Below are 23760 nucleotides of genomic sequence, written 5' to 3' on the forward strand. Positions count from 1 at the left end.
GGCGGCTCAGCGCGGGACCACCATCCGAGCCAAGCCAAGCCGAGTAGGCAAAGTCCCACAAGGCAAGGTACCCCCTGGCCTGGCTGTCTGACACATCTGACCGACTGCCTCCCCACCATTTATTATCGCCCACCCAACCCAACCCCAACCAAGACCACCACAAGCCAAAACCAAAGCCAAAGCCAAAGCCAAACACGACCACCACCTCCTCCTCCCTCCTCCCTCCTCCGTCATCCGCTCCCCCAAATCGCCGGAATCCCCCGCCCGCCCCACCGGAATCCGGCGCCGCCCCGCCCCGATCCGCCCGATCCGCGCCGGATCCCCTCCCCTCCACCTCCGATGGGCACGGGCCGAACCAGCCGCGGCGGGCCCTCCACCGCCACCCCCGCAGGCCGGCCCTACCCGCCGATCTCCGCCCCACCGCACGCCCCCACCCCCACCTCCTCGCCGCCCCCCTCCGAGACGGCCTCCACCTCCGTCACCAAGACCGTCAACGGCTCGCACCACTTCAAGATCGCGGGCTACTCGCTCGCCAAGGGGATCGGCGTCGGCAAGTACATCGCCTCCGAGTCCTTCACCGTCGGGGGGTTCGAGTGGGCCATCTACTTCTACCCCGACGGCAAGAGCGCCGAGGACGGCGCCGCATACGTCTCGCTCTTCATCGCGCTCGCGTCCGAGGGCACCGACGTGCGCGCGCTATTCGAGCTCACGCTCGTCGACCAGAGCGGCAAGGGACAGGACAAGGTGCACACGCACTTTGGGAGGTCGCTCGAGGGAGGGCCGTACACCCTAAAGTACCGCGGAAGCATGTGGTAACTCTCCTTCACTTGCGCTGTAACATTTGAGTCAGATGGATTGATAGGAGTGTATGCACTTATTTTCTGTTGCTAGCAGTGTTCCTGTTATTCTTCAGTATAGTTGGAATGACTAATATTTGCCATTATTTCTCTGAATAGGAGTTGTTGATATATATATAAATGTGTTAAAAGTACATGCTACTAGGCTAGTTGGGTGGCCATTAATATTGAGAACTTTTGAGAGATTCGTATGCAGACTGAAGGATTTTTAGGTTTAGCTCAGAGTTGTGTTTATGGTTTTCCTAATAATGCATTGAAGGGGAATTGTATTAGTGCATAAGTACTATTAGGTGTCTGAGACTGCGTGAAGGGCTACCTGCTATTGCTACTGCTGCTCAGATGGCTCGGTTCGTTCATGTAAAATCGTAGTGGATTCTGTTCATCTGTTTCACTTTGCAACGACTTAGCTATGTAGGTGCTTTGCATGATGTCTGTCCATGCTTTGGATTTGTTATGCATGATATTTCGTTGAGGGTCGATTTATTGGCGCTAATTGCTACCCTGTTTTAGGTTAGATGATCATTTTATTTTCAATGTGCAATTACGCACCACTAAGTTTTTGCGTCTTTTTTAGCTTATAGTCAGTAAGTCTGTCTACGGTAGCATGGTCGGTCTACAAACGTTTTGCTACCGATTGGGCTATATTTGTTGATTTCATTACGATGGAGTAAGTTATGTGTAGACCATGTTCCATATGTTCTGCCATTTTTCCACCATTAGTGTTGACAGCAAAATTTGATGATATCAGTTCCGTTCCACTTCCTTTCGAGATCCACATGTTGATTCACATGGGCATCTGATGGCCTTTCAAGTATCCCTTTTGTTGTTTGGATTTGGACAGAACAAATTGCTTATATGGCTCAGGAGTATTAATGTAGATTTTCCTTTATTCTCTGTGTGTGTTCAAATTATTTTATGCTACTTTACCCTGATACGCGATACATGTACTTACAGTTATTCTCCAAAAGCAAGGGTACTTTGATATGATAACATAGACTTACAGTAATAATTATGGAGGTAGAGTAAGAATGTACCTTTTTAACACAAAAACTGAATGCTAATGTAGACAGAGGCATATATCACAATGTTATTTGCCGCTCACTACTGATGCTAAAAAATGTGCTAGACAGACAGTAGATATTTTGCAGAAATTGCCTTGAAAACAAGAATTTCGATAGGTAAAGTTGAGACATCTCTTATTTTCCAAGAGTGCATGTTCCTTTATTTTTAATTCTTAAATAATACTCCCTCCGTTCCTTGATATAAGGTGTATAGTTTTTGGCACGGAAATTAAGAAAACGGACGTGGAGAGAAAATTACACAAGGTTTTGGCATGATTGATCATGGACAATTGACATGATAAAATAGAGGAGTTTTCAAAAGATAAGGAAACACAAGAAAATCCCCAAAAAATATACACACAAGTTGTCCAACGCAATATACCTTATATTTTAGAGAGTTTTCTCAAAAAACTATACACCTTATATCTAGGAATGGAGGGAGTAAGAAACTAAAAGTCTGTACTCACTCTTTTTGAGTTTTCCGCAACAACACCAGCTAGTTGCTGACATTGACGACCGAGAATTGGGTTTTTCCTGATTGATCTTGGATGAGGTTGTGTTGATTCTGTGTTCCTTATGAGTTAGTTAGAAATTGTGACCATCTAGGACAATATTGCAGTTTCTTCTTGGATGTGATTGTAGTTTCTTTGTAACATGTAGTTCATCATGTGTAGATGTGTTTTTGGATGTTATATATTTTGGTACAACACAAATTATAAAGCACTGCAACTTCACAAACAACTTAACTTTCCGCGCACCTTGCAGGGGTTACAAACGTTTCTTCAAACGATCTGGCCTGGAAACATCAGATTATCTTAAAGATGATTGCCTTTTAGTGAACTGCACCGTTGGTGTTGTTCAATCACACACTGAAGGACCAAAGATATACAGGATACCAGTGCCACAATCAAACATGTCTCAGCATATTGGGCAGCTGCTGAGTAGTGGAAAGAGAACGGACATCACATTTGAAGTCGACGGGGAGATGTTTCCTGCTCACAAGGTGGTACTTGCGGCCCGATCGCCAGTTTTTAGGGCCCAGCTTTTTGGGCCCATGAAAGATAAAAACATGAGGTGCATAACAATTGAAGATGTGGAGGCTCCTGTCTTCAAGGTGACTCTCCTTTTATTTTGTTTCATTTATTCTTTCTGTCCCATCTAGTTTGTTACCACCATAGTCTGTTACCGCCACAATGTCTTATGGCATTTTCCGCGCTATCATTTTTCTATGTTGCATCATCAAGGTGATACAAGGAATTTACTTTTCTATAAAGCAACATGGTTGAAACACAACTTCAGTTGGCGGCAGTGGTGAATGTAGAATGTTGCTATGATGAAGTATAATAATACTGAAAAAAATGTGAGAGGTTGGTGTAACTATTAAGTGGTATCATTTTCAGATGGTCTGCCCTTTTGAATGATATATATTTAGAGCACCGGATGAACCCAAGTAAAGCATAACACACTGTTGATGTGCTGTTTTCACTTTTCACATTGTTTCTGCATCCATCTTTTTAGGCGAATGTATTTGAAGCAATATGCTACTTGCAAACACCCTAGTTTTCATCTAAGGGCTGTTTTTTTTTCCATTGTAGCTCTAGTTCATCCAGTTTTAACTTGGTCATTTATGTTCTTAGTAGCATCCACGTTCTTTTAGCTCTCTAGAAGTATGCTTATTTGGTTTCCTTGCCCTTTTTACCTTCTCTTTTTTATTTGAACTGACTAGGTATGCCTTGTACTAATTTTCCAGGCCTTGCTCCATTTTATGTACTGGGATGAGTTGCCTGACATAGAAGAGCTTACTGGTCTTAATACAACGTGGGTGTCCACTTTGATGGCCCAGCACTTGCTTGCAGCTGCGGATCGTTATGCTTTGGAGAGACTAAAATTGCTCTCCGAACTCAAACTGTGTGAAGATGTTGCAATAAACACAGTAGCAAACACATTGGCTCTGGCTGAACAGCACCACTGTTATCAACTAAAAACTGTTTGCTTAAAATTCGTGGCTTTGCCTGAGAATTTGAAAGGTAAGTGGTGATATCCAATATGGATTTTCTTGTGACTATAATTTATTTAGCTTATGAAGAGACCTGTTTTAGGATAGTGCCTCTAAATACTAGTATTATATTTAGTGATAGGCTATTCATTTACACTGGAACATAGCTGTCATACTAATTACTTTATTGGAGATGCTTATGCCAACGACACGATGAGGTCTTATGTGATTCTGTTACATGTTGTTCCAGTATACTTAAAAATAACAATTTGGGGACCTTTCTGGCTATATAAACTCTGTGCCGCTTCTTTATTGTTTGCTTATTTGGTAGTTTTACTCGCTGCCTGTGCCGCGAATCATGTGTTATGATGTCTTAACACAGTATATTAGTTGTACCCTTCACCCTGCAGTATGCGTTCATTAACCAAGCTTTGATTATTTTCTTTATATTTTACAAAGATGTAGAGCATCGTACGCACTGATATCCTTTTATTGGATGCATGTAGCATCTATGTGATATGCCATAGTAGATTTACTCTTAAATCTTAATATGTCAACTTTTGTTCACTCTGTCCTTATTTTTATGCAGCTGTCATGCAAACCGATGGATTCGATTATTTGCAGCAAAGCTGCCCATCCCTTCTGACGGAGCTCCTTGAGTATGTGGCTAAGGTAGGAGAGCACACGGTGAGCCCTTGCTTATATTCAAACGAAGTCCTGGATGGCGGCGACGCAAATGGAAGACGTGTGAAACCAAGAATCTAATAAAAGGGCTCGCTGGATCAGCATGGCAGTAGTTTCATACGTAACGGTGTAAAGCGGCGCTTTTGCAGTGCCATATCTGCATGTTGTAGTTGTGTTCCAGTGTTTGTGTTGTGACTCCAGTCTTCATCTCACTTCTTTAGCCCCGTTACTCTGGAGTGTGCTGTGTTGCTGATATATATCCTACTGACTACTAGTGTAAAATTGCATTGCTGCGGAGCACGATTGCTTTGCAGCCTGTGGTCATAAGTGCACACAGGTGGCGCGGCGAAGGATTACTGACTGGTACAAGGTTTGATCGAGTGGAGGAAATAACGGGTGCAGGGATATGTGTTCACATAATTTGATTTGTGCTAGGTCAGCTTTGTCGATAGTCGTCTGTATGACTTGTATTCAATTGAAATCATGTAATCAAATGAGATATATCTGTTCAATCACGCATGGATTTAAAGTTGCTTTTCCTTTGACCTTGTGAATCTCAACACTTTGCGGTTGTTGTATGTTGTTGTGGCATGTGCAATTTGAGCAATAAACACAAGTACACACTTTCCAGCCTTCAATTTAACTGGTGCGAAGTCACAGTAAATTTCTGGCGATAATGGATGCATCTGCGTTTCCATAGAAAAATGAGCTGTGCCAAGCGAAATCTCACTACAATTTCTGCGAGATTATCTGGAATTTCTGGGGAATTTTGCGTTCGAAGTTCGATCCAAGCCATGTTGTCGAGATGCGGCAGGAAAAGGCAAACGAGCTCGAACCGTTCATCACGGAAGCCAACCGACCCGACGGACCCAGCGATCGATCCCAAACCCAACAAACAAACAGTCTTTGCTTGCTCCAGGCTCCACCTCTCTCCCCTCTCTTCACTGCGCCGGCACTGCAGCGGCAGCGCGCTCCGGATCGGCGGATCTCGTCGGGCGGCGGCCGCCACTATGATGAACAGCGTCTCCGCTCCGCCGCCGACGCTTCCCGCCGGGGTATGTGCCGCCCGTCCCTTGCCTCATCCTCCTCTCTTTAGATCTAGTGGGGCAAATGCGTCCCTGTGCCGGACTCTTCTAGATCCTTCTATTCCGGCGCCGCTTGCGCCGTGTGGCACCGTGCGCGTTCTGGGAACCATCGCCGTTCCCGTCGCGTTGTTCCTGGTCCACCGGAGAGGCCGCCACCGCGGAGAAGGCTCGTCGCGGAATTCTGCGCCACGATGCTCTGTAGCCTATGACGACGCGCTTCGCTTGTCGAGTTGGTCGCTTCCCAGCGACGAAGCGCGCGGATCTCGCCATGGTTCCAGAACTGGATGATCTAACCCTTTTTTTTTTATTTCCCTAGCTCTCTGTTCGCACCGAAGCCTCAGTCCAGATGCTGCCTAGTACATACACGAATTACATTTGGGAACACATGTTCGCTGACAGATGCTGCGTTTCTCAAAATGCAGGGTGCGAGCTTCTTCAGAGGGTACACCAAGCTGTGCAAGGGCCTCGCCGTCATACTGTTCCTCGTGCACCTCTTGGTCCAGCTCTTCCCGTCAGCCCTCGATTATCTCGCGCTTATTCCCGCAAGGTAGCAGCAGCACGTATCTTTGTTGCATTTATTATGTGCCGAGAGACTTTAGTGACAGACCTCAGTAATGACGGAATTAGTTGTTAATTGCTAAGTTGAAGTGGATCCTGACTTAATTTACTGCGTAACAGCTTCTTTAGCTAAGAGTCTGTTTATTTTCAGCAACATCAGTTCTTAGTTTTTAGTTGGCAAGGATTTGTAGCATCTATAATATATGCCTTCCAAGGAGAAATGGTTTTCTTCCTTATAGTGATGTGCTAGTACCCTAGTAGGCTTGCACTGACTGGTATATGTAGACCTAATGCAGCTTGTCAGAATGCCCATTCTGGTGCTAGTTTTGAACACAATTTTACTTTTGTGGTGTTGGTTTGAGTGCAGCACCACCATACGTTCTACTACGTCAGTCCAAAATAATTGAAGTTCTAGGTTTGACCGGATTTAAAAAAACATATCAGTATCTAGAACGTTTGATATATAAAGTATGAAAATAGATTGTATGATAAATCTAATAAAACTAAATTGGTGTTACAGATGTTGATATATTTTTCTATAAACTTGGCCAAACTTAAAGTTGTTTGACTTAGGACAAACCTAGAAATTTAATTATTTTGGAATGGAGGGAGTAGCGAGTAATGATGTCATTTTATTGTCTAACCACCCGATTGTATCACTGTATTCAGTAGTACATAAGCTGCACATAAGATTAAAGCTAACTGTCTCACTTGCTTCAAAATGAATTTACCAATAAATTTTCTTAAGAAGTCAATGACTGTTAAATTAAATGTGCCCTTGAACATATTTGATGTTTTGCATACTTTTCATACAAAAATTCATGGTTCTGTTTTATTTAAAATTCTTTAACTTCTCTATTTTTCTGTAGGACAATCCCTTTTGCATGGAACCTGATTACTGCTGGTTATGTTGAGCAAACAATTCCAGGGGTGAGTTCTTCCTCACATCATTTTTCAAGGGCATCTAGTTCTGATTATTTTTTTGGTCAGCCTCAGGATTATCCTTGCACCCAGCTTGTTGATTCTATTTACTTTTAGGGAAGACTACTGGACCAATCTTCTTAAATTAAAGTAAAAACTATAGCAACTAAGTGACTTTACATCACAAGTGAAGATTTATCTGCTGCTGTGTGAGAGACTGCCTTTTCCAAAGTATGTAGACGAGGCAAGTAGGCACACAGGTTTTAGATAGCTAACTATGAAAAGAAGCCACTTGCTCAAACTGGTAATTAACCAGGTTGGATGTGGATAGGGAGTGAAGTAGAGTATGGTTGCTTGTCTGGCTTGTTATAGACAGATAAGTTTTTTCTCATATCACTTGTTAGTAAGGTAGCATAGTAAGGTAGCAAACGTAATATGTGTAATTCCATCTTCATTTATGCTTAGTAATCGTCGCAAGTGTATTGATTGGATATATCTGTGACTGGTAAGAATTGTGCAATGAGCTATCCAGAGTACTTGCTCCAAAGACTTTCTACATATGAACCTTAACTTTGTGATCCTTTTAAGCTTGTTAAGGAGTGATAGTAACTAATGATCTTCCTATCTTTGTTTCCCCTGGACCATGCCAGCACCTGGTTCAGTTTTGCTGTTTACATGTTAAATTAAATTTACTACGGAGTATCATATTTGTAGATTCACCTTGGTCCCTAGTTTTCAAGTACATGCCCATTTAATTGGGCCTTAACTCACATTGGGTAATGTTCTTCCAGGTTATTATCAGCATAATTGGTCTTCTTTTATTTGGGAAGTTGCTAGAGCCTTTATGGGGCACAAAGGAGTTATCAAAGTTCGTTTTTATTGTGAACTTCTCAACTTCGATGTGTGTCTTCGTAACTGCTATTGCTTTGTACTATGTAACACAACAAGAGACCTACCTGTAAGTATTGTATTTCTCTAAAAGGGCGTTAGCACATCTATTTTGATGCTTTGTCTTGGGTAAGTCAATGAGTTTTCTTATTGTTTGCTTTCTCAGCTATACTCCTCTTTCTGGATTTTATGGAGTCCTGTCAGGATTGCTGGTGGGCATCAAACAACTTATGCCAGATCAGGAGCTTAATCTTTTTGTGCTGAAGATTAAGGGAAAGGTTTCTATCTGATACTGTTAATGAATAACTCAGTTTGATGTTATTGTATGTTTGAACTGACATGCTTATTTTGTACCTACTCAGTGGATTCCATCACTTATTGCACTGATCTCAGTTGTCGTAAGCTTCTTCGTGAATGAATTGGTATCTTCCCTACCAGTTATACTGTTTGGCATTTATATGAGTTGGATTTACCTGCGCTACTTCCAAAAGAGGCTAGAGACAGGCCTGAAAGGAGACCCAAGTGATGAGTTCTCTTTCTCAAGTTTCTTCCCTGGATTTCTAAGGTAGTGCAGCTTTCCCTTTGTTATAGTATAATAAGATCTTAATTCACGGATATATATGAGACAAGCTTATGCAACACAGCCAAATTCTGGACTCAATAGCCTTTATATTTGGACTAATTTATTAAAATTTGCAGACCGGTTCTGGACCCAATAGCCTCAATATTCCATAGGCTTCTTTGTGGAAGATCTGATAGGGCTGACTCTAGGGGTCAGACGTTGGAAACCTCACCATTGACAGATTCTACTGAGGCAAACAGGAGGAGGTTAGTTATTGTGACTTTTCTTAAGTAGTGCATAGATTTTTTTATCCTTGCTCACAAAACCTAGTCCAGATACAACCCTTGATAATTATCGCACATGGGGAATGCTCAAATGAATTCTTGATTCATGTTCTGAGACTGTCCCTCCTTGAGAATAGCTTTATACTTCATGGCAGTTTGTGAGCTTGTGGAGTCTATGTTCGAGCTAGTATTCCATTTTTCTCGATTCCAATGTTTCTTTTAGTTTTGGGTATTTTGGTTCAGTAACTATTAGCTGTGTTTGGTGCTTCTGGTTGCTGCAAGACATGCAGTTAAATATACATGCAGCTCCCATGCATCTGTGCTCGTATACTCAGGTCTCACTTGGCTGTGTTGACCTCACGCAGGGAAAGGGGTCAAAGAGCACTGGAGCAAAGATTGGCTGAGAAGCTTGCTGCGGTCAGGAGCACGGAGAGCACATCAACCGATGCTTCTGACAAAGTTTGATCCCTGTCTGAAACGACTAGTGCATCTTGTGAATTCCCGTTACCCAAGTGATGTTTTCTGGAGGACAGAGGGAGCATCCTCGATTCGATGATCTCTCCTGTGTGCTCTTTCAGCAGCCCCATCCTCACCCTGAATGCTTCCTTTTGCATTTTATTCCCTGGCTATATCGTCTGTAGATGCTTCTCGGACAGATGATGTGGGAATGTGTGATGTACTGATTTAGGGAACCCTAGTGAACTGTGAAAGGACTGCATGATGGGACAATTTAGCTGCATGTGTGAGAGTTTTCGTGTTACATATTTTGAGGTCCAGAGGAGTTCACATGAGCAAGGAATGAGTTAGCGCATTGGTTTGTTTGGTAATCCGTTTTTTTTTTCTTGCTCATGATTGTCATGAGTACGCTGATAATGATGATCTGAGTATTGCGATGCTGATCTGTGAATAAAACTTGCAGTGATGATTGGTTAATGTTCCCAGGTGTGCTGTGTGCACGCACCAAACATAGGACACGATGTTGTGTATCGTACGGTCTGAATGAAGCAAAGAAGGAAGTTTACTATGTGTGAACAACCTTCAATAAAACTATGGGTGTTGTAGTTGTTGCCACGGTTCACCAACTCCCATATGAATCATCGTGCACGGCACATATCAAACTAGCATTACTAAAAGAACACACGTGTAGGAATTTGGTGAGATCCTGAATTTACCATGGACGTGGTCAAGTTGAGTGTAAGAAATGAGATCTGAGGGCAAGATTTGTATCTGTATGTGCACGTGGTGACATGTATAACTGCATTCCAAAATCGCTTGTGCGTATTTTAGTTGGAGGAAAAAAATAGATTTTCTGATTGGACTTAACTTTTCTACTAGGAAAAAAACTATTTCCACTTTCTACAACTTCAGATCCTTCCCAGATCTGGCAAAACCGACACATGTTTTTCATGCCGGTCTCTTTCCATAAGCCCAAAGAGGCCTAGTAAGCCCAGGCCCACTACCCTAGCTCTCCTTCCCCCCAGAAACACGAAACCGGAGCAAAGTAAATAGATTAAAAGAAAAAAAGAAAAAATCAAATTAAAGAGAGAAAAATCTGGAAGCCGCCTCCCCCATCCCCACTCCGGCGCTCCATGCCTCCCGCCCCCCTCCCCGCCGCCGCCCCCACGAACCCCGGACGCCTGTCCGCCGCCGCACGCCCCAGCACCCGGCGGCAGCGCCGCCGCCTCGCCCGCTAACCACACCAGAGCCCCCCCTCCTCCTGACCGCCGGACTTGGGCGGCGTCGGCGATGGCGCCGACCCGGAAGAGGCGCACGTCGTCGGCGGCGGCCGCCGCGGCCGCCGCCGCCGCGCAGTGGAAGGTGGGCGACCTCGTGCTCGCCAAGCTCAAGGGCTACCCGGCGTGGCCGGCCATGGTGAGCTCTCTGATCTGGGCCTCCTTCTAGCGCTTCCGTGACTTAGGGTTCCACTGTTCGTGCTCTCAGTCGGGGAGCTTGTTCAGGGTTTGGTTAAGAAGTAGTTCGTTACTGCACCACAGATGATTCACAGTAACGAATGAGGTAGCTGTTTGCTCTGATTTGCTGTTGATCTGTGCTATTTGGCGGTAGTTTAGGGTTCTGAGAACCGTGGAGGTAGTTGCTGGTAGCTCGGTCCGCGATTTTTTTATTAAGGTTCCTGCTAAATCAATGCACTGAACTACGATCTCGTGCCGCAAGCTCATGTATTTCTAGAATCTTGCTTCTAGCGAGGTTTAGTCGATGACTATAGTTCAGATCTCGCCCTTTTGGCGATTTGGGCTCCATAGAGTTTTAATCTGTTCAGGGTCAGATAGCTGAGCTTGGTTGGTTTCTTGTTTTCGTACTGATTGGTGGATTGATGATAATCCTTTTGGGACAACGCACTAAACCACGATCTCGTGCCGCAAGCTCGCGTATTTCTAGAATCTTGGTTCTAGCGAGGTTTAGTGGATGATTATAGTTCAGATCTCACCCATAGAGTTTTGATCTGTTCAGCGTCAGGTAGCTTAGCTTCGTTGGTTTTTGTTTTGGTACTGATGGTGCGGTGGATAGATGATAATCATTTTGGAACAAATCTCGGCGCTTCACGCTCATAAGATTTCTTTTGGAAGGTGGGTTTGCATTGGTAGCTCCGTAGCTGTAGTTCGGTGGAAGATGGTGGTAAACCTGGCTGGTTGAAGGCGAATGCCGTCTTCTCTGAGATTAAGTTGTATATCTAGTAAATGATAACCCATCATGCACTTCCAGTTATTATGATGTTTACGCAGATGGAACAGGGCACGCGTTAGCTTTGAGATATCATAGATTAACTATATATTGTTTCAAATGCTTATTTGATAATTTATGCTGTTAGGTCCCTATCCGGTTTATATCCTTTAATTGGCTTCCTCTGCAGTTGTATGTAATGGTTATATATGTACATGAAAATTTGGTAGCGGTTGTTTATGTTTTCTGTCAGGACCATGATAATATAGTGTAAAGGGCTAAAGGCAGTTGGGAGATCCTTAGACGGTGCCACAATCTTGGACTGTTCTTGTTGTCTATGTTGAAGTTTTCCATATCGTGATTTAGCTCCTTGATGTTTGGCCATAGGCGGCCCATGTGTAGTGAAGGCCAGATAGTCCCACAATGGAACTCTACACTGAGTTGTGGACCTGCAGCTGGAGTATATTATAATACTATAATGTACTTGTTAAGGGGTTAGACAGGTGCATATGCACATGTGGGACTGTCGAAAATGGGCACTGTATTGCCTGGAGAATGGACCATCGAATTAGGTTTCCTTGGATTAGCGAATGAGGGTTCGATAGTGGTCTTGCCATGCTGCACACCTTGTTTTAGTTTGGGGATTAGAAAATCTCATGATGCATGAGAGGTTAAGCATAATCTGTGATATCGCGATCTCTATCAAATTAAACACACGTGCACATGTATTTTTTTAGTTTGGGCACACTGGCATTGAGGTCTTTTTCGCAATATGAATTTCTCTTGGTGGCAATGTCTCCTTTTCTTTCGGTATTCCTTTTTTGGTTTTCTTGCTTTTGCTGGTCATTTGAAGATTTTAAGGGTTAATACGTAGAAAATATCCTTCTTACCCTTTGCTAACTCTAACGTTTACCTGCTGTCCTAATTTTTTGCTTTCAGATGCTCATGTACCTTATTTGGCAGATAACTCCTTGTTTTTTCGTCGCTTCAGCTATTAAGCATTTCCCCACATGACTACTGAACTCTCCACAACAGTTCTGTACGTGATTGGTGTTATTTTAGCCAGCCTTCCTGTTAATATGGATTGATAACACTTGCCCGGGTTTAGCTTTTTTATGGTCTCTTGTTAATGAGAAAGTTCACAGATCCTGCAGTTGCTTTTCGCTATTTCTGGGAGAGTAGTTCTTTCCCCCGTACACTTTTTGCGAATATCGCTATGCTGTTAAGGCTAGTATTTATAGGATGAAGCTGCTTAGTTACTGCTCAGGCTTTCCATTTTCCATTTATACCTGATCCGTTTCATGTCTAGTTGTCTGTGTGAAATGCTGTGGTTTAGTGCAGTGATATTTGTTTGGACTGAAACTGAAAGATTACCGGCTTCACCATGAACACTTGATTTACGGATGTCCGTACTGTTACAGATAACTGAGCCGCAGGAATGGGGGCATTCTCCAATGAAAAAGAAGTTGCTGGTCTGCTTTTATGGAACTAAAGAGATGTAAGTTCTATTTTGTACTTAAGACTGTTTTTTTAATTTGCAGTTTCTGGTTGATGCACACTTTTGCTATATGCACCATTTGCTTGTGTGGAACTATTAAATAGTTTCTCACATTAGTTGTTGGATATTTAACAATAGTTAGTCTGCCCTATTGTTACATGAGATGCGAGGAGACATGGTATATACTTTTACTTCGGCAATCTATTGTATTTTCTATTGTGATGATGAACATATAGAGCACACCAGTGTTACCTTTTTTGTATTTGCATGCAGGCCATACATGGCTTTGTTATTTGTGCAAGTGTACATATATTGTTCTTGTTAGTTGTTACAATGACTGCACGAGATTGGGTTTGGCTTTTGGTGCACTCAAGGTGTTTGCTCTTAATTTATGTGATTTTGACCTAATAAAAAGCTTGTTCTAGTTGAGAACTATGCGCATACTATTCTGGATTCAGCAATATGCTGTGGGCACAGTAGGGCAAATCTAGGAAACGTATTTAAGATAAGGACAGCATACTATCATCGCTTATGATTCTTTTCAGTCTAAATTGTTAGGAGTTCCCTTGGATGGCCCCTAATATTTACCTTAGCCCTCAAGCTTAGTTGTAATTTCAATTCTCTACATATTTGTGTTTTCTTAATAAATCCTCTCTTCAATCATCACACAATCTTAGTATGTCTAACTAGTTAACGGGCAGGTTAGAATCTGTAAAGTGCAATTCAATTAAAAATCAGGGGATGATACCTCTGAACAAGTACTTAGTGTGTACAATTTTTTAATAGATGCATAGTTTTGGACGAAATACTAAGAACACATGAACTTTCTAGAGAGGCTGTAATGATAATTTGCCATCGTAAAAAGTGTCGAAAATGATAAATAGCTCTGTGATGCGATGTTTATAGTAAACAACTTGACAGCAAGTGAAAGTTAAGCATCCGTGTTCTTTTTTGAATGTCCTCAATGCTAGACATGGTTTGAGTTCTGTTGGGTTTTCCTAATGCGCTTCGAATTCTGTTGGGTTTTCCTATTTTGGAATTAGTTGGTGCTGGCATGGTTCGTCCCATAGCATGAAGTATAGTACACACTCATTATCAAAAGTTACTGCTTTTGGGGCATGACAAAAAGATTGGAATGGCAATTTCTTATACTTCAGATCAATACAACTTCCTATGTTGATAATAGCTTCCATTCTAGACTTTGTGTATTAGTCATTGTGATGAAACTGTAATGGTGTAGAATCTTCTCTTGGAAATAAACCGGACATATTAGAAACATGTTGGCTTTGTTTGAGGTTTGTTTTTGTATATATAAACAAGTCATGGTCACACTTGCTCCACCATGTAAAAACGAAAAAGCTTTTCTGTCGAGTACAAGTTGGCAAGTCGGACACAGGCAACTCACACACCACACTGAGGGGATATTCGGTCCTTCCTCCCGTTCTCACGCATGGAACCACCACCAAGAAGGCATACAAAAATTCAAAGATTGTTACAAGATGCATCTACCATACAGCCATACCACAAATTTGTCAATGTTGTCTCATTTTACATTACCTTATGATTGTCTTTCTGTGCGTAGGTAGCACGGTACCTCCGTAAGGGGAGGAATCATCATATATATTTTCTATCACACCACTCATACACACACATATGCATGCATCAAACACCTTCTCTGCCACCACTAGACCACAGACCCATCCATGGCCATCTTAAAATCTAATATACAATGTTAGGAATAGTTAAAATGAACAGCCTCAGCCGGAGATGCTTCTATCTCACAGCAGTTGCACTCTTGATGGCTATCATGTTTACACATTTTATTTTTTTACTCGACTATTATCAATCCAGATTTTTGAATGTTTGTATCTGACATTAGTTCCTAATTTTGTAGTGCTTTCTGCAATTATGCTGACCTTGAGGCGTTCACTGAAGAGAAAAAGAAATCTCTACTTGTTAAACGACATGGGAAAGGCGCAGATTTTGTCCGAGCAGTTAAGGAAATAGTAGAAATTTTTGATTCTATGAAGAAAGATGACAATGATAACAGTGGTTTGGGCCCTGCCAAAAATAGCAGCAATTTGGACACTGGAGGTCCTGAAGACGGTTCTGATTTGGCCAATGACAACAAGCTTGATGGCAACCCTGCCTCTCCCATGGATCACAGCATGGCCAGTACTCCTGGGTCCAATATTGCTGCATTGGAGAGTGAACACTGTGTTGTGAACTCTGCACCTGATGAGCCTACTAGTTCATTTTCAAAGAGGAGACAAAATAATGCTCAGCAACTAGATTCTTTTACTCATGGTAAGCTTGCATCAGCACGGAGGCCAAGAAGTTCATTAAGTGCTGATCATAGGACCCGGGATTCTTGTGGGCTGAATGGTCCCAATCTGCCTTCTGTTGACATGATCCTTGAGGATAAGCAGGAAGGCTCTTCTCGACATAAATTTATAGGCGATGACAAATCCAACTCGGATTTTCTTTCAGCTAAGAAGGGTGTTATGCTGTTCAGTTGCAGTCAAGGCACCTCAAGTCAATCTGGAACCTCAGGGAATGGTAATGATGAGAAAAACTCGAGTTCTGCAAATGTAGAAAACACCCTCAATGTTGAAGTATGTCAAACTGTCATGGATAGAGAAGATAATCTGAATGAAGTGCAAGATATTCCCACAAGCACAACAGTTACATTTAAAAGAAAGCGAAAGCCAGACACAAATGATATTAATAATTCTGTAATTAGTATGGTACCACATATGGATGAAGAATTGCAGCCTAAGTCAAGTGGAAACACACCAGATTCTCCCAATTCAGGGAATGATGTCAATAAGTCAGATGGAGATGACCACTTGCCACTAGTGAAAAGGGCACGGGTTAGGATGGGAAGACCCCAGCTGGAGGACTCCATTGTTGATGAGCCTGATATTTCTGATAACAAAACGGAGTTGGCCATGCCTGTAGATCAATGTTATCAACAAGAACTTTCTTCAGTAGCGGGAAAGGATTATCCAGCTGATGAGCCCCCCCCTGGCATAGATCCTTCACCTGAAGTAGACATATCTCTGGCATCGGGAAAGGATCATTCAGCTGACAAGGTTCCTCCTAGCTTAGATCCTTCACCCAAAGTAGACCTGTCTCTGGCGTCAGGAGAAGTTCAGACTGCTTGCAATAACAAAGAATGTCAATCAAAGGTTCTGACATTGGATGGAGAAGCTGCTTTGCCTCCATCTAAACGCCTACATCGTGCCTTAGAGGCTATGTCTGCTAATGCAGCTGAAACTATTACTGATCCGCCAGAAGTGAATAAGCCAAAGGACTTTATCCTGAAGCCTAGCACAACTTCAATAGCAAGATCACCTTCTAATAACTCTGCAGATGCACCTCTCAAAAGTCCAAAAACTGCACCAACTAAAAGCTCGGAAATTTGTGCAACTGCTTTAGATACCCCAACTTCTCAAAAGTATGACTCGCTACCAGTCATAGTAAACAACGACTCCCCTTCGTCTGTTTCTTTGGAATTTGCAAACGGCGACAATCATGATCTTCCAAAAGACGAAGTTTGCAATAGGGTTGATGATGTCTGTGGAAAGTCTCCAACCTGTTCCTTGGAGTCGAAAGAGCCTGCTGTTGTATCTGAACTTGATCAATTGCCTTTGGGGAAAGCAAGTAGAAATGAGCTGCCAGATCCAATTACCAACTCTAGTCAAGATTTTAGCAAAAATATTGATGGGTCATCCTATCCACTTGGCCCAGCAAAGACGGTTGTGTCAGGCGCGAATGAAGATTGCAATACCTTGCCACATGATGAGCCAGTTTTGGCTGAACCAACAGTCTGTGTGGTTGATAGAACAAGTGTCTCTTCGCTGGTTACTAAAGTTACATGCGGCCAGTCTGTTGCAGGCGCCCAAGCATTTGAAACGTAAGCCTTATTTTTCCTGTCAAACCAAATCTTCCATTTCTTAGATACATAAGCGCGATTTTCTACATAGGTAAGACATATTGCACACATCTTCACCTTAATTAACTAATTCTAATAATCTTGGGTATCTATGTGTTCTGGCCTAGCACATTTCATGTAGTCACTTACAAATGTGTCTTAGAACTCTTAATGCAATAGTATATATTGGATGCATTCTTCTCTGCATATTTTTGGGCTGCTAAAGCAAGATTGAGGGTTTGGTGCACTTTCTAGGCAGAATTGAGCTAGTGCATCCATATTTGAATGTACAGATAAAGATGGATGCTGATTATTCCGTAAACTTGAGCTATTGGTGCTTGTTCAGTCACCACCCCATCCAGTCAAATGAAGCAATGTTGTTGGATGTGTGCAGACGACATCGTAATTTTACTAGATCCTATAAACATATAACTATAGAAATTAAGTGTAAAATAAATGTTTGGAGACTGTTGATTTCTGAAATATCACTTGTTTGTAACCGGAGGAGTCTGTTCTAACAGTATCCGGTAGTCTAAAAGTATAAGTTGGAGCTGCTTCATTGGGTGAAAAGTATAAGTTCAGTTTGGCCTCTATGGGTGAAAAGTATAAGTTCAGTCTTCCTATCTTATCGCAAATGGACATATTTGTCTGTAATAGTAATATAGTATATATGTGTAATTCATTCTTCTGCAAGCAGTTTATAATTGGTAGGGAACATGCTAAAGAAGCTACTCTTAGCTGATATAAAAAATCTTTGTTTACCCTAGGTGAATATGTGCATAATTCATTAATCTGCAAGCATTTCAAAATTTCTAAGGTACATGCTAAAGAAGGTATTCTTCGCTGATGTAAAAAGTCTTTGTTGAGTCCAGGTGACTTGTGAAACACAAATTATGCTCTCCATCTTTGCGGGTGTTTGGGACTGTTGTACAAAGGATCAAATAATCTTATGTTCTGCTATTTTAATCTTTGGTATTTCGTATCTGTACCTTATAAAGTCTTATGTCCATCACTCCGAAAGGCTTCACGGCAGTTTCATTGGTTCATCTTGTAGGCATGGTTCTTCAGCAATGTCACTAAAAGAATCTGACCGGAGAATGAACCCAAAGGATACTAGTTTATCTCCGGACTCAATGCCAATGAAAGAACTTATTGCGGCTGCACATGCTCGGAGATTGTCTCAACCAACTTCTTTCATAGACAGTTTTTTAGATTCCAATGTTATTTCACCTTCGGCGAATATACCTTCAGCTAAGGAAGGATCAGGTGGCAGGTGTTCACCTTCAAATAATAATACAATAAGGTCTGCATCAGATAGGGTTCATACTCAACAGAATAGTGGTACAATTCTTTTTGACGACATGGAACAGAAGAGCTTGAACAAATTACCAGGTCATGATGAAGCCAGGTCAGCACGTAGGGCCTTTGAAAATTTCCTTGGTACATTAACAAGAACAAAAGAATGTATAGCTCGTGCAACCCGTCTTGCACTGGATTGTGCTAAGCATGGCATTGCTGGAGAGGTTAGACCATGCAATACTCTTCAGTCTGCACTTTTCATATACAAGCATATTTTTGTTGGACCTTTGTATTGCCTACTGCCACACTGTTTTTATTGTTGTTGCTAATGACCATGTACTTGCTTGAACGGTTGTAGTTGTACAGTTGGCAGATTTTAAAGGAGTGGTCCATCTTTTAATTTGTTACAACTCAGACTGATTCTGATGGCATTTTCTTGTTGCTAGTGCTATGCAATGAGGATAAGCATGGCATTTTGATGACATAAGCTAGACATTAGTACTATTCAATTCTAATACCACTATTGTTTGACCACACCAATTTGTAGCCTTCAGTCTTAATCTAGAAGATTGTTCTCTTTTATGACCATCCTGCTACTTAGTGTGGTTGTCCTCTTATAGATGCATCTTTTCTGTGTTCGAGAGTCTAGGTAATGGATGTCATCATTGAACGCCTGGAAAAAGAATCAAATTTGTATAAAAGGGTGGACCTGTTCTTCCTTGTTGATTCAATAATCCAATGCTGTCGCAATCAGAAAGGTACTTGCATCGTTTTCTCATGTTTTCTCCCAGCATTTCTTGTGTAGAAGTTTTCAAGCTACTGTCATACATCTTCTAGGTGGAGTTGGCGATGCCTACCCTTCTCTTATCCAAGCAGTCCTGCCAAGAATACTGTATGCTTCAGCTCCTCCTGGAAATTTTGCATGGGAAAATCGAAGGCAATGTCTGAAGGCAAGTTTTTTTTTCCAGTGCCCTAATTAGGACATATAATGCAGTAGTATGGTTATACCATTTCTCACACGCCTGTGTCATGATGATTAGGTTTTGAAACTCTGGCTTGAGAGGAAAACCCTTTCAGAATACATCATTCGTCATCATATTAAAGAGCTTGAAGCTCTTAATGAGGCAGCATTTGGAACCTCTCGTCGTCCTTCAGGGACAGAGAGAGCTTTAAATGACCCTTTGCGGGATAATGAAGGAATGCTTGTAGATGAATATGGAAGGTATAGCTCTCCTTTTGCATTGTGAGATACTATATCTACGCTTCCCGAGCGTACAGCTGAGGTTTGTTTATAATTGGTCAATTGATTCTGTTACTGCATAGTTTTGTATCGCTAGCTTGTGGGGTATTTGGGATATTTTTATTTCTGTTCTTTATAAGTACCTGAAAGAAAAAAAAACATCATTCACGGGTTCATGATTTCATGGTGCATATAGAGTTGTAGGCTTATAGCAAAGAAGTGCCTTCTCTCAAGTGTGGGTTCTTGTAATTTGTGTCATTTTGGATTAGAATATTAGATAGTGGTGGATAGTCGAAAGCAGCTCGCTGCAGCATCCTACCTATAAGTGCACAGGTAGCAGCAAAGGGCCAAAATCTCAATACGTTGTTGCAAAGATGAATAGATGGTCTTTCTGGCTGTTCATGATTGAGAAAAAGAAAAGATTTCTACAAAATTTGATAATCTTGGTGAATTTGAAGTTTTGAACTTCAGCTAAACTTGCAAAACCAAAAACGGCTACATTGTTCAAATAGTATGTAATGGCAAATGGTAAGCACCAGGAGACAAATAGTTGATGCTGTTCTTTGTCGACTGTAACAAGTTGCTGTGATCTGTTTTTTGACCATCTGGGATGCTGCGGATTAGCATTTAGCTGCGGTGGGCACATGACACAAGTACTTTGTATATCACATTCTGCAACATAAATGGAAATGAGGAAATCAGTTTCACAAGATCGGGCACAAAATATAAAACACATAGTTTAATGCGAGGGTGTTGATATGGTGTTTAGAATGCCAAATGCTAGTATATGACTAGTATGGGATTTAAGGTGTTTAGAGGACTCAAAACATACAAATAACTTTTTGCCATAATTTGGATTTTTCTCAGGTATGCTATAATTTCATATGGGTAACAACTGCTGCTGTGGACGAGTGCTCTGCTATATTATGTTTGTATACTAAAGAATATGTTAAGTATTATCCTTGCATGATTAGATTACTCTTTGCAGCAATACTGGTTTCCATCTTCCAAATTTAATCGGCACAAAACTACTTGATGAGGAAGGAAGCTCCTCTGAGGATAGGAGCTTTGAAGCTGTTACTCCTGAACATGAATCTGCTGGTGCTAATGAGCAAGAAGGGGCTTCTCAAGTGGATGGGGCGAAGCATCGACTTGTCTTTGAAGAAGTGAATGGTGATCTCGAGATGGAAGATGTAGCCCCATCATCTGAAGCTAAAGTTAGGTCTGCACCTGATCTAACTGATGCTAGGTGTACAGTAACTAATCGAAATGTCAATTCTGTTCCTCCGCTACCTGATGACAAACCCCCAACTCCGCCCCCATTGCCATCATCTCCACCACCTCTACCACGTCCACCCTATCCTGTCTTTCAAGGTTCGCAGGTTCAAGGCGCATCTCATTTGGCAGCTGATCGAGTCGATCCAGATAATTTAAGAGTATGCAGTTCCGTTGTTTGTGTAATAAGATCACTATATTTTTATTTATTTATGGTGAATCTAATGAAATGATTCTTTGCAGAATGTTCAAGATCAGCACCCTCATTCTATTCCAAACAATCGAGGCAACATGGATCCTTGTGTGGTTCCGCTTCAGCCTCCGGTGCCCTATACTTCTGGATGTGCAGGGCATACAAATCAAATACTTCCACCGCCACCGCTGCCTCCACCACCTCCTCCACCACCCATCGCACAATTCCATCCTCCTGGACCCCATGGAAATTTTTCTGGCCCCCCAGTACCGCACCATGGAAATAACTTTCACCATCCACCATCAGCACCACTGCCTAATAATGCATACCATTTGCATCCACCACCACCGCATCCACCAGGTCCTCCAAATCAGTTCCCATATATGCCACCCGAACCCCAACAAAGAATACAACCTTGGAATTGTAATTCTCCCTATCCCGAGGGATATCAGTACAATGGACATGACAGAGGACCCCATCCATTCGACAGGAGACATCACTTTGATGATAGATGGCATCACTTTGACGATAGAGGGCGGCATTTCAATGATGGAGGGCATCATTTTGATGCTGGAGGACATTACTTCGATGATGGACCATATCACTATGATGATAGAGGGCATCACTTCAATGATAGAGGACAAATGCACCCTGAAGCTGTGGATAGAGGAGGGTTTCCTCCACATTTTGGACCAGGTATTTTCCTTGTTTAGCTATCATCAATTTGAAGTTTTGCATTTGTTGAATACTAGGTCCATCGGCGACTTTGATACTGATCAAGTGTGTTCTAGTCAGTATGCACTTACTGATCAAACTATTTCTACAATTGTTCAGATCCCCCGTATCCAGACCATTTTGATCATGGGCGGCCCTTGGACCATCCGCCAGGTCCTTGTGCCGGGTGGGCAATGCCGCCTAGGAGATCGAAGTTTCCTCCTGGCTCCAGACATTCAATGGATCCTCCGATTTCCCATGAAGGAGGTATGCTTTCCTGTTGCACTTTGCTCTTATACCAGTCACATCAGTTCGCTTCAGCTGTGCTTCGCACTCGCACATCTCCATGCTCTCCAAACTGCCTTGTCAAGAGTAGATATTTTTGCTTCTCAAAAGAGGAGAGGAAGGAAAAAAGCAAACTGTTTTTGCCATCTATTCAAACGTTTCAGTAATAGCAACATTGCAAGCTGAATGTGTTACCTCATTGCATGTCAGGTTGGAGGAGGCAAGGAAGACACAATAATGATAGATTTCATAGATGACTAGGCAGAAGCTTTGTGTCTCGATACTCAAACCATGCTGAGCCTCATCTGTGGTACTCCTCACACTTTTTATTATAGTGTGAAATGATAGCAGCCTCCACTGCATCGTTTTTCTACACCTTCCTGTTTTCATGCTCAGTTAAGCTGTTATCATGGCAGATTAGCAGTAATGGACTAATGGTTACCGGAAGAGGGATAATTTCTGACTATTTAATGGTACAATACTTTGTTCCACATTTGATTTTATAGTTGCTTGGGGGCATTATTTATCTCACACATCACATGCATTGTTTTCCAGGTTATAGAGTTTAGTTTTCTTTCTTTTCATTGGTGAGCCGTGAAGAGATCTCCAGTGTCTCCATTCGCGGGTGGGCTTAGCATGAAATCTCTTTGCAAAAGAAGAGATGGAACGGCCCCAGTTGTACATATGTATCTCACCATTCTTCTGCAAATGCAGAAGCGGAAGGTACTCTAGAGCTGTTATGTATCAATTTTTTTAGTTAGCCTTACAGTCTACCGTGTTACTGAGAAATTCTTCAATATTGATTCTCCAATCAGATATCCCTTTGTAATCCAACTGTCATTTCAAGTACCTTCTGAAACCATCTGACAGTGTATATGGCCATATTCTGGATGTTTTTTTGGGCATGCCAAGACTGGATGAACACCTTATGTTTTGTGAGTAGACTACATTTAGATTTTACCAGTGTTTTTTTTACACTGGGTAATACAGTTTATAAACGTTTGAGTTTTTAATTGTAAAAAGGGCAGTGCTGCCAATGATCCCTCGCCTCCCAAGCTGTTTGATCTTCATAAAATGTGAAATCTGGGCCATCTGATCCTTGCACCCCACTAAATTGTACATCTGCAGCCGGCTAAAGCCTTATGAAAAGCATGGGAGCATTTCGGAAACATTAGTGTATCAAAACAATATGAGTATGCAGCAAATCTCTACCGGCCGCATCAAATCCCCATCCCTCCTAGCAAATCGGTAGGAAAGTCTAAGAGCATTTCTAGTAGATCCCGTAAAAGTGCAAACCGAAAATTTGAGTTTAGTCTTCCGAAAACGTGTTTACGGGTCACAAAACGGTTGGCGCAGAACAGACCCTGTAAACTGAAACTGAAAAACAGAATATTCGAAAAATAATCATCTTCTTCACAAGAACTCTCTGCGCGCTGGCTAGATCTCCCCGTGCCACCGTCGGCCAAGAAGCAAATCACGTAATAAGCAGGCACGCGCAAGCAGCTAGTACATGCACGCTCTAATTCCAACCATCCTAGAAATCGGCGGTTGGAGACGGTTGTACGGACGGCGGCGATGGCGGCGCGGTGAGAAATCCGTTCAGTTTTGGGCCTGTAAACCGCTCTTCGGTCTGTATTAATAGAGGTCGAGTGTGAAATTTTTCGGGCCCCTGAAAAAGTTTTTCGGGCCGGACAGCGAGTTCAGTCTCTATTCTGTGCCACTTTCAACCTGAACCCGTAAATCG

At 42.2% G+C, this 23760-nt stretch overlaps 3 protein-coding genes across 3 annotated transcripts; all 3 read left to right on the forward strand.

Annotated features, from left to right (window-relative positions):
* Positions 1–339: 339 nt before the first annotated feature.
* Positions 340–5137, forward strand: LOC124671514 (BTB/POZ and MATH domain-containing protein 1-like). Its single transcript, XM_047207880.1, has 4 exons — positions 340–812; positions 2684–3032; positions 3669–3945; positions 4504–5137. The coding sequence occupies exons 1-4, from the start codon at positions 340–342 to the stop codon at positions 4677–4679; spliced, it is 1275 nt and encodes a 424-aa protein (XP_047063836.1). The 3' UTR covers positions 4680–5137.
* A 395-nt stretch (positions 5138–5532) lies between these two features.
* On the forward strand, positions 5533–9691 carry LOC124670493 (rhomboid-like protein 19). Its single transcript, XM_047206988.1, has 8 exons — positions 5533–5653; positions 6106–6230; positions 7111–7171; positions 7954–8120; positions 8217–8328; positions 8413–8615; positions 8750–8878; positions 9262–9691. Exons 1-8 carry the CDS (start codon positions 5609–5611, stop codon positions 9359–9361), a joined length of 942 nt encoding a protein of 313 aa, XP_047062944.1. The 5' UTR covers positions 5533–5608; the 3' UTR covers positions 9362–9691.
* A 936-nt stretch (positions 9692–10627) lies between these two features.
* Positions 10628–22927, forward strand: LOC124670492 (protein HUA2-LIKE 3-like). Its single transcript, XM_047206987.1, has 13 exons — positions 10628–10768; positions 12997–13073; positions 14968–16992; positions 18065–18533; positions 18959–19067; positions 19147–19259; positions 19350–19531; positions 20538–20985; positions 21068–21713; positions 21852–21998; positions 22227–22326; positions 22433–22489; positions 22572–22927. Exons 1-11 carry the CDS (start codon positions 10643–10645, stop codon positions 22271–22273), a joined length of 4389 nt encoding a protein of 1462 aa, XP_047062943.1. The 5' UTR covers positions 10628–10642; the 3' UTR covers positions 22274–22326; positions 22433–22489; positions 22572–22927.
* The last annotated feature ends 833 nt before the right edge of the window (positions 22928–23760 follow it).

This window comes from Lolium rigidum, chromosome 7 (assembly GCF_022539505.1).
Source record: "Lolium rigidum isolate FL_2022 chromosome 7, APGP_CSIRO_Lrig_0.1, whole genome shotgun sequence".
NCBI lineage: Eukaryota > Viridiplantae > Streptophyta > Magnoliopsida > Poales > Poaceae > Lolium > Lolium rigidum.

Coding starts and splice junctions, on each gene's coding strand:
- LOC124670493 (XM_047206988.1), top strand. CDS start 5,609: ATGATGAACAGCGTCTCCGCTCCGCCGCCGACGCTTCCCGCCGGG. Junction 8,329..8,412: donor TGCTGAAGATTAAGGGAAAG/GTTTCTATCTGA, acceptor GTACCTACTCAG/TGGATTCCATCACTTATTGC. Junction 8,616..8,749: donor TTCTTCCCTGGATTTCTAAG/GTAGTGCAGCTT, acceptor TAAAATTTGCAG/ACCGGTTCTGGACCCAATAG.
- LOC124671514 (XM_047207880.1), top strand. CDS start 340: ATGGGCACGGGCCGAACCAGCCGCGGCGGGCCCTCCACCGCCACCCCC. Junction 3,033..3,668: donor TGGAGGCTCCTGTCTTCAAG/GTGACTCTCCTT, acceptor CTAATTTTCCAG/GCCTTGCTCCATTTTATGTA. Junction 3,946..4,503: donor TTTGCCTGAGAATTTGAAAG/GTAAGTGGTGAT, acceptor ATTTTTATGCAG/CTGTCATGCAAACCGATGGA.
- LOC124670492 (XM_047206987.1), top strand. CDS start 10,643: ATGGCGCCGACCCGGAAGAGGCGCACGTCGTCGGCGGCGGCCGCCGCG. Junction 19,260..19,349: donor ATCGAAGGCAATGTCTGAAG/GCAAGTTTTTTT, acceptor CATGATGATTAG/GTTTTGAAACTCTGGCTTGA. Junction 21,999..22,226: donor TCCGATTTCCCATGAAGGAG/GTATGCTTTCCT, acceptor ATTGCATGTCAG/GTTGGAGGAGGCAAGGAAGA.